General features: G+C 46.6%; 5 protein-coding genes across 5 annotated transcripts, besides 1 other annotated feature; 4 read left to right on the top strand and 1 right to left on the bottom strand.

Moving 5' to 3' along the window:
• Nucleotides 1–211: 211 nt before the first annotated feature.
• On the bottom strand, nucleotides 212–1532 carry ARB_03541 (uncharacterized protein; the record flags this gene model as incomplete). Its single annotated transcript, XM_003010143.1, has 2 exons — nucleotides 212–1374; nucleotides 1415–1532. The coding sequence occupies 2 exons, from the start codon at nucleotides 1530–1532 to the stop codon at nucleotides 212–214; spliced, it is 1281 nt and encodes a 426-aa protein (XP_003010189.1).
• Nucleotides 1533–1949: 417 nt separating this feature from the next.
• Nucleotides 1950–3615, top strand: ARB_03540 (chromosome segregation protein (Pcs1), putative; the record flags this gene model as incomplete). Its single annotated transcript, XM_003010142.1, has 2 exons — nucleotides 1950–2835; nucleotides 2894–3615. The coding sequence occupies 2 exons, from the start codon at nucleotides 1950–1952 to the stop codon at nucleotides 3613–3615; spliced, it is 1608 nt and encodes a 535-aa protein (XP_003010188.1).
• Nucleotides 3616–4091: 476 nt separating this feature from the next.
• On the top strand, nucleotides 4092–7313 carry ARB_03539 (uncharacterized protein; the record flags this gene model as incomplete). The annotated part of the gene is made up of 5 exons (XM_003010141.1): nucleotides 4092–5867; nucleotides 5918–6105; nucleotides 6166–6304; nucleotides 6359–6467; nucleotides 6520–7313. The coding sequence occupies 5 exons, from the start codon at nucleotides 4092–4094 to the stop codon at nucleotides 7311–7313; spliced, it is 3006 nt and encodes a 1001-aa protein (XP_003010187.1).
• A 1767-nt stretch (nucleotides 7314–9080) lies between these two features.
• ARB_03538 (uncharacterized protein) lies at nucleotides 9081–9947 on the top strand (the record flags this gene model as incomplete). Its single annotated transcript, XM_003010140.1, has 1 exon — nucleotides 9081–9947. One exon carries the CDS (start codon nucleotides 9081–9083, stop codon nucleotides 9945–9947), a length of 867 nt encoding a protein of 288 aa, XP_003010186.1.
• Nucleotides 9948–10829: 882 nt separating this feature from the next.
• On the top strand, nucleotides 10830–11438 carry ARB_03537 (uncharacterized protein; the record flags this gene model as incomplete). The annotated part of the gene is made up of 1 exon (XM_003010139.1): nucleotides 10830–11438. The coding sequence occupies one exon, from the start codon at nucleotides 10830–10832 to the stop codon at nucleotides 11436–11438; it is 609 nt and encodes a 202-aa protein (XP_003010185.1).
• Nucleotides 11439–11667: 229 nt separating this feature from the next.
• Nucleotides 11668–11955: a repeat region (AT_rich region).

The raw sequence follows: 11955 nt of genomic DNA, 5'->3' as shown, positions 1-11955 counted from the left end.
ATACTTGATGAGATGGACGGTTTGAAAGTGAAGAGACTTATTAATTTTGTTTATTGTGGCTATATATATATATTTTAACAAGAAGAATGAAAAAAGGGAATAAGTGTAAGAAACCCTCCGATCTACGGTTAACGCCTATATCCAGTTGAATAACACATGGTTATACATCCAATTTTCTCTCATGACGTCCATGCATAATATTATCACAGTCCTAGTCCAGCCCCTCTGCTACTGGGACAACGGCAGATGCGTCGACCATCTCGTCCTGCCCTGACTCAGTGCTCCAGTCCTTCTCTGAGAGAGACTTTCTGAGCGACGTAGTTGAGTGTATTGATGATTTGACTGCACCGGCTTTCTTGAAGAAGTCGGTTGTTCTCACCCCTCGTGCCTCTTCGGGGTTGACGGAGTGTATCATTGCTCCGGCATCTCGTTTTTCTCGGATAAGCTCTCTGACGGGGACCATAGCTGCATCTCTACATGCTTCTTTGATGTCGCTTCCGGACATTCCATCCATGACATTAACGAGATATGACAAGTCAAAATTGTCTTTGTCTAACTTCGTATCCTTGAGCACAATGTTAAGGATTCGTCGTCTCTGGGCTGCCAGTGGTAGAGTGACAGGGAATTTCTTGGGCATTCGTCGTAGGATGGCTTCGTCAATATCCTGGATCCGGTTGGTGGCACCAAGTATAAGAACCCTCTGGGGTTGGCCCATGGCGTTTGCCGAAGTCAGCCCATCCCAGTGGGTCATAAATTCGGCCTTTACCATACCACTAGCCTCATGTTCTCCACTGCGTCTTGTTCCCAGGACGGCATCGATCTCGTCAATGAAGACAATGCTTGGTTCTAGTTTCCGTGCAAGTGAAAACACAGCATTAACAAGCTTATTTGAGTCCCCGTACCACTTTTCCGTCAAGGTTGAGATGTGTAGGTTTATGAAACATGCTCCGCTTTCATGTGCAAGAGCCTTTGCCAGCATGGTCTTTCCACACCCCGGAGGTCCGTAAAGCAGAACTCCGGAAGGCGCGCTGAGTAGAGAAGAAGTCGTTCTGTATAGTTGTGGCATGGTAAGTGGGTATATAACCGACTCCTTCAACTCCTCAATGATTTCGTCCAGGCCACCTATGTCTTCGAATGTCACAGGGATATCTTCTGGTGCAACAACGTCCATGGCGATGGTTTGCTCATACTGAGTCAAGACAAGCTTCTCCTTTCGTTGCCGTCGCTTGCCATTCTTCTTCTCGCTTCCCGACGAATCATTGTCTGAGTCTTCTTCCCGGTCTAATCGTTTGAGGACCGCGGCAGACTTGCGTTTGGCTTCTTCACGCTTTTGGCTGTCTGGATCCAATTCGAGTTTGGATAGTAGGAACCGGACTACAAAATAAGTTGAGAGAGACTATTGGTAAAAACAAACATGTCAGCAGGTAACAATCATCAACGGCTAGCTGAACAGGGTTTGCACGCACTGTGCCAGCGATCAAAATCAGCTCCTGAAAAAGCTGTTGCCAGCGCCGGGCGCCGTTGGAGGCCATCGGTGAGGAGGATCTGTCTGTTCGGTACAGTCAAACGTGCTCGCCGCGCAAAAGGGCCCTCTGTAGCAGCACGGCGCAGTATTCAGCAGGCCCTCTTCTGAAAACTGAGACGGACGAGCTTCTCAAGAGTGTCAAATATATTAGTGTCTTTGCTTGTGATCGATACAATAACTGCTGCGTTGCCATGACTAACTAACTTGTGGCTTGCGATGCTTCTTTCCGCCCATTTTGCGCCGAGGCCTGAAGTTCCGCTGTGGCTGAGGATCACGTGCACCAGCAGCCAAACAACGCCAAACAGACGAAAACACTCGAAGGGGTTCGGATGCTGTTGATAATTGAACGATACTAGGGCTACTGTTTACTGGAATCATAACCTCGAGCGCGGTTAAATCGAAGAAAACAGCTTACATAGATCCAATGCCTAAGCGCAAGGCAGAGTCGAAGCTTTCGTCGCTGGTGAATGGAGACATAGAGGACGATGATCTGAGTCGCGTCGAAGATGATGATAACGCGAGCATAGAACCTCCGCCAGCCAAAAGACAAAAAGGACGGCCAAAAGCCGCTACGACAAAGGCTACGACCACGGCAACAAAGACCACAAGGAAAACGCGCTCGAAAGTGGTGGTGGGCCCAAAGAAGCGTGGTGCGGCGGCAGGGCGAAAGAAGACAACCAAGGTGGTGGAAGAGCCGCCAGCTGACGATGTGGACAGTGCTGTGGAAGAAAATGAGACATTAGGGAGAGAAGGGGTTTCAGAGGACGAGCTCGATTCGCCGGAGACTGTTCAGAACCAAGAGAGTCAAGAGAAAACTCGAACACGAGGGAGAGCAAAGGATACGGAGACCATAAGGGACGGGGAATTCGAGTATACACCTACAAATACCAAGTCAGCGGCAGTTAGTGGACAAAAAGGAAAACAAACGGCAAAACAAGCGGCCAAGGAACCCTCTCCACCTGTAGAGATAACGCCGGAAACTGTGAAGAGTACATCCAGGACTAGTATATCCGCCGGCAAAACACAAAGATTCACGCCTTCAGGAGTCCACTGGGCTTCGCCTGTGAAAAGTACGAATGTCTTGCCCCAGCACAGGACATCTAGGCCATCTGGGATAAAACCGTGGGGTAGCCCTACAAAGGGTCGTGAGACGGGAGATGGAGAGGTTGCTCTCAGGCTGAAACTGGGTGAAATGACCAAGAAGTATGAGAGCATGGAAGGGAAATACCGTGCCTTGCGGGAGATTGGCATAGTTGAGGCAAACTCAAACCTAGAAAAGATACGGAAACAACATGAGGAGACCACCGCAGGTAAGCTGCTTTTATTCAATGACGTACGTGGTGATAAGCTAACAAGCAACATCGGTAGCATCTAAGCAACTGATCAACTCCCTGAAGAGTGAACTATCAAAGCAGTCAAGCGCATCAAAACAGACCCGAGATTTGCAGAAGCAACTTGAATCACGGAACGAGGAAGTGGCTCAGCTGCGACAACAACTCGAAGAAATGAAGTCTGGCTTAAACAAAGCTCAGACAGAAGCCAAGTCGCTGCAAACAAAACTTACAGCTGCTAGGAATGCTGCTGCTAACGCGGAGAAAGTAGCTACAGCAAGAGGCTCTGCTGTCAGGTCAGGAGCTGTAACTAGGGATACTGCCAATGGTCTCTTGGAGTCGGCTCAGGTGGCCCAGCTCAAGGAAGACCTGTATAGCGACCTTACCGGCTTAATTATCCGAGACGTGAAGAAGAGAGAATCAGACCACTTGTATGACTGTATACAAACTGGTCTTAATGGAAGTATGTTGGCCCATCTCTCCCATCCCCCGTTGTCTTGCCATGTCTCCGTTCTAACCTGCGAAGTAGCACTTCACTTCAAACTTGGTGTCAGCCACAACATGGACAACCGGTCAACTGCCAGCCTGGAAGCAGCGGAGTTCCACTATATTCCCTTGCTGGATGAGAACAGAGACCGAGATCTGCTAGAGATACTCCCCGACTATCTTTCAGTAGACATCACTTTCTCGCGGCAGCACGCAGCTACATTCTATAGCCGCGTAGTAGATAGGCTCACAAAGAAGCTGACGGACTCTTAGTTCGTCCTCATATATAGCTCAATCCACCGCCATTTCCCTCAGTTCCTCAGTTCCTCATCGCCTCATCTTCTCTTCGTCTTTTCCATCTCGTCTCCCTCTGCGACCGTCCTCCAAAGGTCCTCCATCCGTTCCTCGACTTAAGCTTAACTAAAAATTTTGCTATTTTTACTTTTTTTTTGGCGCGGGCCGGGGAGCTCTGTGCCTAAGCATCCAATCAGAAGCCGTGATCAGGACATTATTTTTCAGCGAAAGCGACGGGCAGCAAACACCTTGTTGTCCTTCGCCCCTTAAGCCTCAATATTTAGTGCTAGTCACGCCCTCCCACCTTCGGCGCTGGTGATGGACTGCGGCCTCTCCCTCTGCCTTCATAGCCTGCTTAATCGAAGGCTTCGACATTCTTCCGCACCCTCATCCGTTGCCCGACGCTGTGAAGAAGCTGCTACTGGAGGGGAGAGAGAAAGAAACGCCGTGCCGCCATGTCTCGCACAGGGTTGTTTCTAGCCCTAGCGGTGCTCTTTCACCTTATCTACACCTACTCGATCTTCGACATCTACTTCGTCAGTCCAATTGTAAGTGGCATGCGAGAATATGGTGTCGAACGCGCTCCCAGTGCCAAAGCCCCCGCCAAACGCCTCGTCCTGTTTGTTGGTGACGGTCTGCGCGCAGACAAGGCATTCCAATACTTCCCGGACCCTTCCCCTCCAAAGACCGGGTGCTCGAAGGATAGCGAGGACAATATAACCTGTCCAGAACCCGATTTGACGCCCAAACCACTTGCGCCGTTCCTCCGTTCACGCGTCCTGGAGCATGGCACCTTCGGAGTATCGCATACTCGAGTACCGACTGAGTCAAGACCGGGCCATGTTGCTCTGATTGCAGGCTTATATGAAGATGTTTCGGCTGTGACAACAGGGTGGAAGCTGAATCCTGTCAATTTTGACAGTGTGTTCAACCGAAGCAGACACACCTGGAGCTGGGGGAGTCCTGATATCTTACCCATGTTCAAGGAGGGTGCTGTCCCTGGCCGGGTTTCTGTTGATATGTACAGTGAAGAGGCAGAGGATTTCACTCGGGATGCTACATTTTTGGATATCTGGGTATTTGACCGTGTTAAGGAAATGTTTGCAGCTGCAAAAGAGGACAAGGAGCTCGATGCACAGCTCAGAGACGATAAGGTTGTGTTCTTTTTACATCTCCTTGGCTTGGATACGACCGGGCACTTCTACCGTCCGTACTCAAAGGAATACCTACATAATATCCAGATTGTCGACCAAGGCGTTCGCGAGATCACTGAGTTGATAGAGGATTTCTATGGCGACAAGGAAACCGCCTTTGTCTTTACTGCCGACCACGGTATGAGCGACTGGGGCAGTCATGGTGACGGTCATCCAGATAATACCCGTACACCCCTTATTGCCTGGGGTTCTGGAGTAGCTAAACCAGTGAAGTCTAAGAAAGGTGTTGTTGCACCTGGACATGAGGACGGTTTCTCCTCAGACTGGCACCTAAACGATATCAAGAGACATGACGTTGCTCAGGCCGATGTGGCTGCTCTAATGGCTTACCTGGTCGGCCTAGACTTTCCCGTCAACTCTGTAGGAGAACTCCCACTCTCCTACTTAGATGCCACTCCAAAGGAAAAAGCCAAAGCTGCCCTCGCCAATACCCAGGCCGTCCTTGAAATGTATCGTGTCAAGGAGGAACAAAAGAAAGCTACTACTATCAAGTATCAGGGGTATTCGTCTTTTACACAACCACAGCGCTCACCGGAGGCTCAATTAGCTGCCATCCGTAAGTTGATCTCGACCCGCAAATACGAGGAATCAATCCTTCAATCTAGAAGGCTGTTCCAGGATGCATTGGAAGGGTTGCGTTACCTACAGACATATGACTGGTTGTTCCTCCGCGCCATTGTAACAGCGGGATACTTAGGCTGGATCGCATATGCCTTGGTCACGGTGATAGACCTGCATGTTCTGCCAACGTCTCCGGAACCTGACCGATCCGTCCCCAGCTTCATGTTCTTTTCGTCTGTGCTCATGGTTCTATACTCTCTTCTATGGGTTCAGCAGTCGACGTGGCGGTATTATGCATATGCATTCTTCCCAGTTTTCTTCTGGGAGGAAGTGTTTGCTCGCCGTGCGGCCCTTGGTGCTGGGCGAAAGATACTCCTAGGCCACGTTAAGTCGTTCACAGGATATGCCATGTTTCTGTTACAAGCTAGTCTATATATCGGGGTTTTACAGGGACTTGTGAGTGCACTCCGCTGTCGATGAATGGTGTGTTTACTAATGGACGCTAGGTTCAATCATATTTCAACAGAGAGATATACACATATTGTTACCTGCTTGGTTCCGTATGGCCCGCTCTATACGGATTCGACTTTTTGAACAAGAATAAGCTACTCTCAGCAGCATGGACCATCAGCTGTATCTGTATGAGCATATTTACCCTTTTACCTGTCGGTAAACAAGACGATGCAGATACTGTGTAAGCTTTTTCAGTTTCGAACGAAAGAATGACTTCCAGTTGCTAACTTTCCTGATTTAGTACCTGCGGAGGTATTCTCATGTTTGCCACTGGAATGCTCTACTTGATATTCGAGGAATCTATCCTTTCATCCTCGAAAATAGGAACTCGTTCGGGAAGCACCTTTAACATCGGGTCACGTATTGTGATGGGGGCTCAGGTATGATTCTATAAAATTGAGGCCTGCGTTTCACGCATACTTACTAGGTGCTAGATTGGCCTTATACTTCTCTCTATCATTGTTACTCGCTCCAGCATTGCATCTCTCCAAGAGAGAGCGGGATTACCTCTTGGTAACCAAGTCACGGGTTGGATTGCAATGGGTAAGTCATCCTCGACATGGCTTCTTATGATTCCCAATCTAACATATCCTAGTATCATCTTTTATCTTACCGATACTACACAAGCTCTTCCCAACAGGACACTACTTCCACCGTCTGATACTCCTGTTCCTCACCTTCTCACCCACCTTCATCGTCCTCACAATCTCCTACGAAGGAATTTTCTACGTCGTGTACTTTGCAACTCTAGTCAGCTGGGTCCGACTTGAATATAGCATCTACAAGCATACATTGCCCTCAATACCCACCAAACCAACTCTCTCCCGAGAAGATACCCCTAGACCTACGTCCCCAGGCTTCAAACCGGTTACACCGAATACCAACACTTCCACATATCGGCCTCTTAACATCTCTGACGCCCGCATTGCCCTTTTTTTCCTCTTCCTTCTTCAATCCGGTTTCTTCAGCACCGGTAACATAGCCAGTATATCTTCTTTCTCCCTCGACAGCGTCTCGCGCCTCATCCCCGTTTTCAACCCTTTCTCTCAGGGCGCATTACTCATCCTCAAAATCCTCGTCCCCTTCGCTTTACTGAGTGCAACCTTCGGCATTCTCAACCGCAGACTGCACGTTGCGCCGTCAGCTCTGTTTATGATCGTCATGTGCATCAGTGACGTGATGACAATGAATTTCTTCTTTATGGTTCGTGATGAAGGGAGCTGGCTTGATATTGGCACTACGATCAGCCATTTTTGCATATCGAGTGCGCTATGCATATTTGTGGCTCTCATTGAGTCCTTGAGCGGCGTGTTCATTTCGGGAGTTGAGTTTGATGGCTATCGGGCTCAATCCGACCTGGGAGAGGAAAAGGACACTGTTTCCACTTAGGCAGTAGAATTTTCCTAGATCCCCCTTACCCTTTCACCAATTTTTCTCTTCTTTTGTCCATTTCCCGCTGTTACTTATGCTACATATTGCATTCTCACGTTCATCCATAATGATTTCCACCTTCCAAGTTATTACCCCCCTTCTTTTGTCTTCGTTAATTCTGGTTTTTTGTTCGAAAAGAATGGGGTAGCCTAAGACTTTTCTTCGCAGAACTATTAGAAAGGACGTCGCTCTTATATTAGTACTTATATTTTGTGGTAGATTTTGCACATACTAAACTTCACTCTTATATAGGTCGGAATAGAAGCTGGTCATTTGCCTTTTCCTACCCGATGTCACATTGTATTGTACCTGGGAATCAAGCATGGCCAAACTCAGACACTATAAACTATGGACTAGGTTTAATGTACATCATTGCTCTGGACGCTGTGATCTGAGTTCGGTAGTAACGACTACGATGCTCACCTTGTAAGTTGTCCCTGAAACGAGAAGCTTAGAAGGTTTGTCAACAAACTCATGCTTCGGTGCGTCTGCCTAGACTAAATAGCTAGTTATGGCTAATTAGGTATGTTTTGTCAGATATACAAGGCTAAGTTAGTCAGCTATTGACCTACATCATCAGAAATTTCATGTACATATACCCCCTTAGCAAGATCCTCATCGTCATCAATTACAAGGTACAGATTCATTCATTCCCGTGTAGCCAATCATCATTAGCTACTTGCACTTGTTGCAGCTTTAGTTAGTTATAGTTGACATTTTGTTTAGAATATTGTGTTGAATAACTCATGTAAGTACGGAAAGGATTTTGATGTGTTTCACAGGTAGATCGAAAGGAAAGATGTTGCTGATTTTTGAAATATGCATTCTGCTCACAGCGAAAGCATGATTGATTATGTAAAACTACGTGGATCCAAGGGCGCGTTGAGGGACCAGTTGTAACCAGGAGTAATCACCCAGTCTTCCTATAAACGGCCATTTAGTTACAGGGTATACTACTCCAATGTAACCTATGAGGGTCTTTTTTGGCACTGGATTGTTATTGCGTTATATCTACTTATGGAATGAATCCCTACTCCCATCACATCTAGGTGGGGTGCTTGGTCGAAAGAACCTGGTGATCGTCGAAGCTAACTAATTCACTAACTAAGTTAGTTAAGTCTGAACCAGCTGGTCGGGTCCAAACTAACTAACTTAAGTTAGTTAACGCCAAGGCGGCGGCCCGGCGTTAACTGACTCAAACTTACTTTCCAATGTTTACTGAACGATATTGACCAGTGGAGGCAGCTATATATGGGAGTTTTACTGAAAGTCAAGCATCCAGATACAAATATAAGCGGGGTGCTCCTTGCTCCTTGCCCCTGCCTTCTTTGAACCAACATTATAAGTATCTCCTATTCGTTAATTTCAGCGCAACGACAGGGGTACATGCGCCTTACCCTTGACATTCTGTTAGAAGTCCCTTAACGACAGCGCGAGTTGTAAACGACCCATGCACTCAACTTAAACTCTCTTGCCCCTATTATGGAGTAACAAGTTATCAATTCCTAACCACCCCTGCCACAAACTAACATCATCTCCCCTGACACAGAGACAGAAGCCCTTAGCTGAGAAAAAAGCGGATACGGAATACATCCGAGCAGCAACTATTTAACTGCCACTAATATAAGTACCCATGTCGGTGCAGAGCATTTTCTCTCTCTCCCCTAGTTCTCTCTTCTTCATTGTCCCTTAGGTCCTCCCACCCCCATTAGCTGTCAAACAAAAATGGCTGATTTCTACCGTGGATTCCATTTTGTTGGCTGGCTGCTTCTGATAGTCTGCAGTTGGGCCGTGGACACACCAACCCCTACATCTCCGCAGACCGTGGAAGTAGACCTAATCTTTCCGCGCAATGAGACCTACGCCCCTATCTCCCTCATGCCGATGGTCTTTGCTATTCAGAACTTCCGCGTTGCAAAGTCTCTCCTACTGAAATTTGATTACACTCTCGAACAGGTCCCATATATCAAAACAAAGCCATTGTATGGGATTAGTGATTTGAAGTACACCAACTATTCAGGCAGCAGGAATCATTTCCCATATGCCTGGACCACCAAGCTTAACAACACGGAGGGCACATGGCTGTTTACCTGGACATTGCGTGCACTTAACTGCTCCCAACCCACGGAGGCAGACCCAGAGGACCCAGGTCCGCAAAAGCCTTTACACCTTGAGACCGTTATCATGAGCAATTCCGTTTACTTTACTACGACACACGGGGCTAAACAGCCAGATCTCGTTGCTGCGACGCAAGATGGCGCCTGCGCTGAGTCACAAGCCGATACCATGAATATCACGGGGATACTAGATGTCCCCTGGTCTGACAGCTATTGGGGAAGTCAGTCTGCATGCCCATTGCTTTCGACCGTAACGCCAACTGCAAATCCCTGTGGAGTCAAGATAGACTCTAGTGCGGCATCGAGTATTTCATATGCCATTCAATCTAGCGCATGTCTATCGGCAGTGACTCCAACTGTGGCCTGCCCGCCTGGTGTTGAGACGGCGAACTCAGCACACCACGTAGAGCAGTTTTTAGTCTCAGTGGCAGGGTTGTTCGCAGCTACACTTGGTTGGCTCATCTTCCTGGCGTAATTCCGACACACTCTATTTATAGGCATTACTGACTCCAGCGTACTTCCAAATAAAGCTAATTCCCCCTGTTCGCGATCAATGACACTTTAGACCTGTACGTAAATTTACAGGGGTTGGCCCACAGGTTTTGTGCGCATGATACAGTTCACGGCTAACCCGGGAGGCTGGGAGTAAGTATGTACATCACCAGTACGGAGTAATATTCATGACGAGACGACCTGCATATCTATCTAGCTCTATGTGAAACCTGTATTATTATTGTAATCTTTGTATCGATTTTTTTATTGGGTATAAATACCCTGGAGCGTGGTATGAAGCAACGGTGTGCAGGAATAAGTTCAGCACTGCACAGTGACATTCATATGATAGCATGCATATACTGTGTTCCATTCTAAGCTTCAAGGGCGTCGAAATAATATCAAGGATAAATTTTCCAATTCAGGGGCGGTAGAGGTGGACATGAGTTCGACTGCTGAAGGTAAAAATATATAACCAGTGCTCGAGACATACAATTTTTCATTTTGCATTAAATTTCACCCACTGCACTCGTTACACCTCATTCCTTTTGTTCTACCGATGCTCTCCGTAGCTCTTGGGGCATTAGGCCTTGGTCTATTTGCCAGCGGGCTCATTGTGCGGGCAAACGCATTATCAGCCAGCTCGCACTACGACAGGAGAAGCTCATGTCCGGCTCGTTGCAGTATCTCGGGGTCAGCCCCTTCCGACTGGTCTGTGTACCCTAACCTCAACCGGATCCAATCCTGCCAGGAACCCCAATTTTATCATTTTAACCTGTATGACGAGGTTGATGATGAAAACGCTTTTCATCGAATCTATGCCTGCACATCCCATGGCTCTGACTGGGATAACGTACCCGAATCGATGGCGGTAAAAGGGCAGTCCATTTGCGAAGATGCTCCTTATGAAATAGGGTGGTGGCCCGAGGATGGCGGCAAGCTTGCTTCCTCCAGTATCCATTCACTGTCTATGCAGTTGCGCCACTATCTGGTAAATGGGTACGGATACCCAAACAAAACAGTGCTACTGTTTGGCTACTCGAACCAAGCCGCCGTTGGCCTCTATATTGGCAAAGGGTTGCAAAATGAAGGGGTCGGCTCATTTGCTCTTAAGGCGCTAGGAGACAGTGTATTAGAGCCAGAGGTCAAGACATCAAGCGTAGCCATGCAACTATGCCAGGCAGGATATGACGCTGATCATATCTTTGGTTTCATAGCCACCAGCAATGGCTCCTTCACCCCTATACAAAGGGCGCTCAGGACTTGGGCCAAGGCAGAGTGTCTCTCCATCACCAAGTCCAAGAATATCACTGGCCCCGCCTACTTCACCACCCCTCTGTTAGGCCCTGCAATAGACTCAGCTCTGCGTGGTAGTAACGCACAACAACCACTTCCGCCAGAAGCAAGCGTCTTTCGGCCCGAGCCGATGGCTGGACAAACCGAGTCCAAACGGGCGAAAGGTGCGGCTCTTTAGCAAAGAAACGTGGCATCTCGGAAGCTCCCATACCGGATAAAGTATGTTTTGCGGCACTACTATCTTCCGTAGCCCGATAATATCTGAATAGAGCTAATATATTTTAATCTAATTAGATATATTAAATAAGTAATAATAGATATATTATTACTTCTTTTAGATATCTTTCTACTATTAATATATATTACTAGTAAGTTATACTATAGATACTCTCTTTATTTTTTTAGATATTTCTAATATATTCGTAAAGTACTACTAGATAAATAAATTACTCTTCTATATATAGAGAATTAGAGGTTATTAGTATTAAATTTAAATATATATTTATTATATCTATTTAATTAATATTATTAGAGATTATTACTAACTATTAATTATTTTTCTAACTTTATAACTTTTATAGAAATATAATATTTTATATATAAATAATAAAAAAATCTCTTTAATAATTTAATTAAATAATATTATTATAAATAATATTAATTAAAATAGTAAAAATAGTAAATTTAATTATAGA

This window comes from Trichophyton benhamiae, assembly GCF_000151125.1.
Source record: "Trichophyton benhamiae CBS 112371 chromosome Unknown Abenha-G-c-136h12.r1, whole genome shotgun sequence".
NCBI lineage: Eukaryota > Fungi > Ascomycota > Eurotiomycetes > Onygenales > Arthrodermataceae > Trichophyton > Trichophyton benhamiae.
The sequence above is the reverse complement of the archived record's forward strand: the minus strand, read 5'-3'. Positions and strand labels throughout refer to the sequence as shown.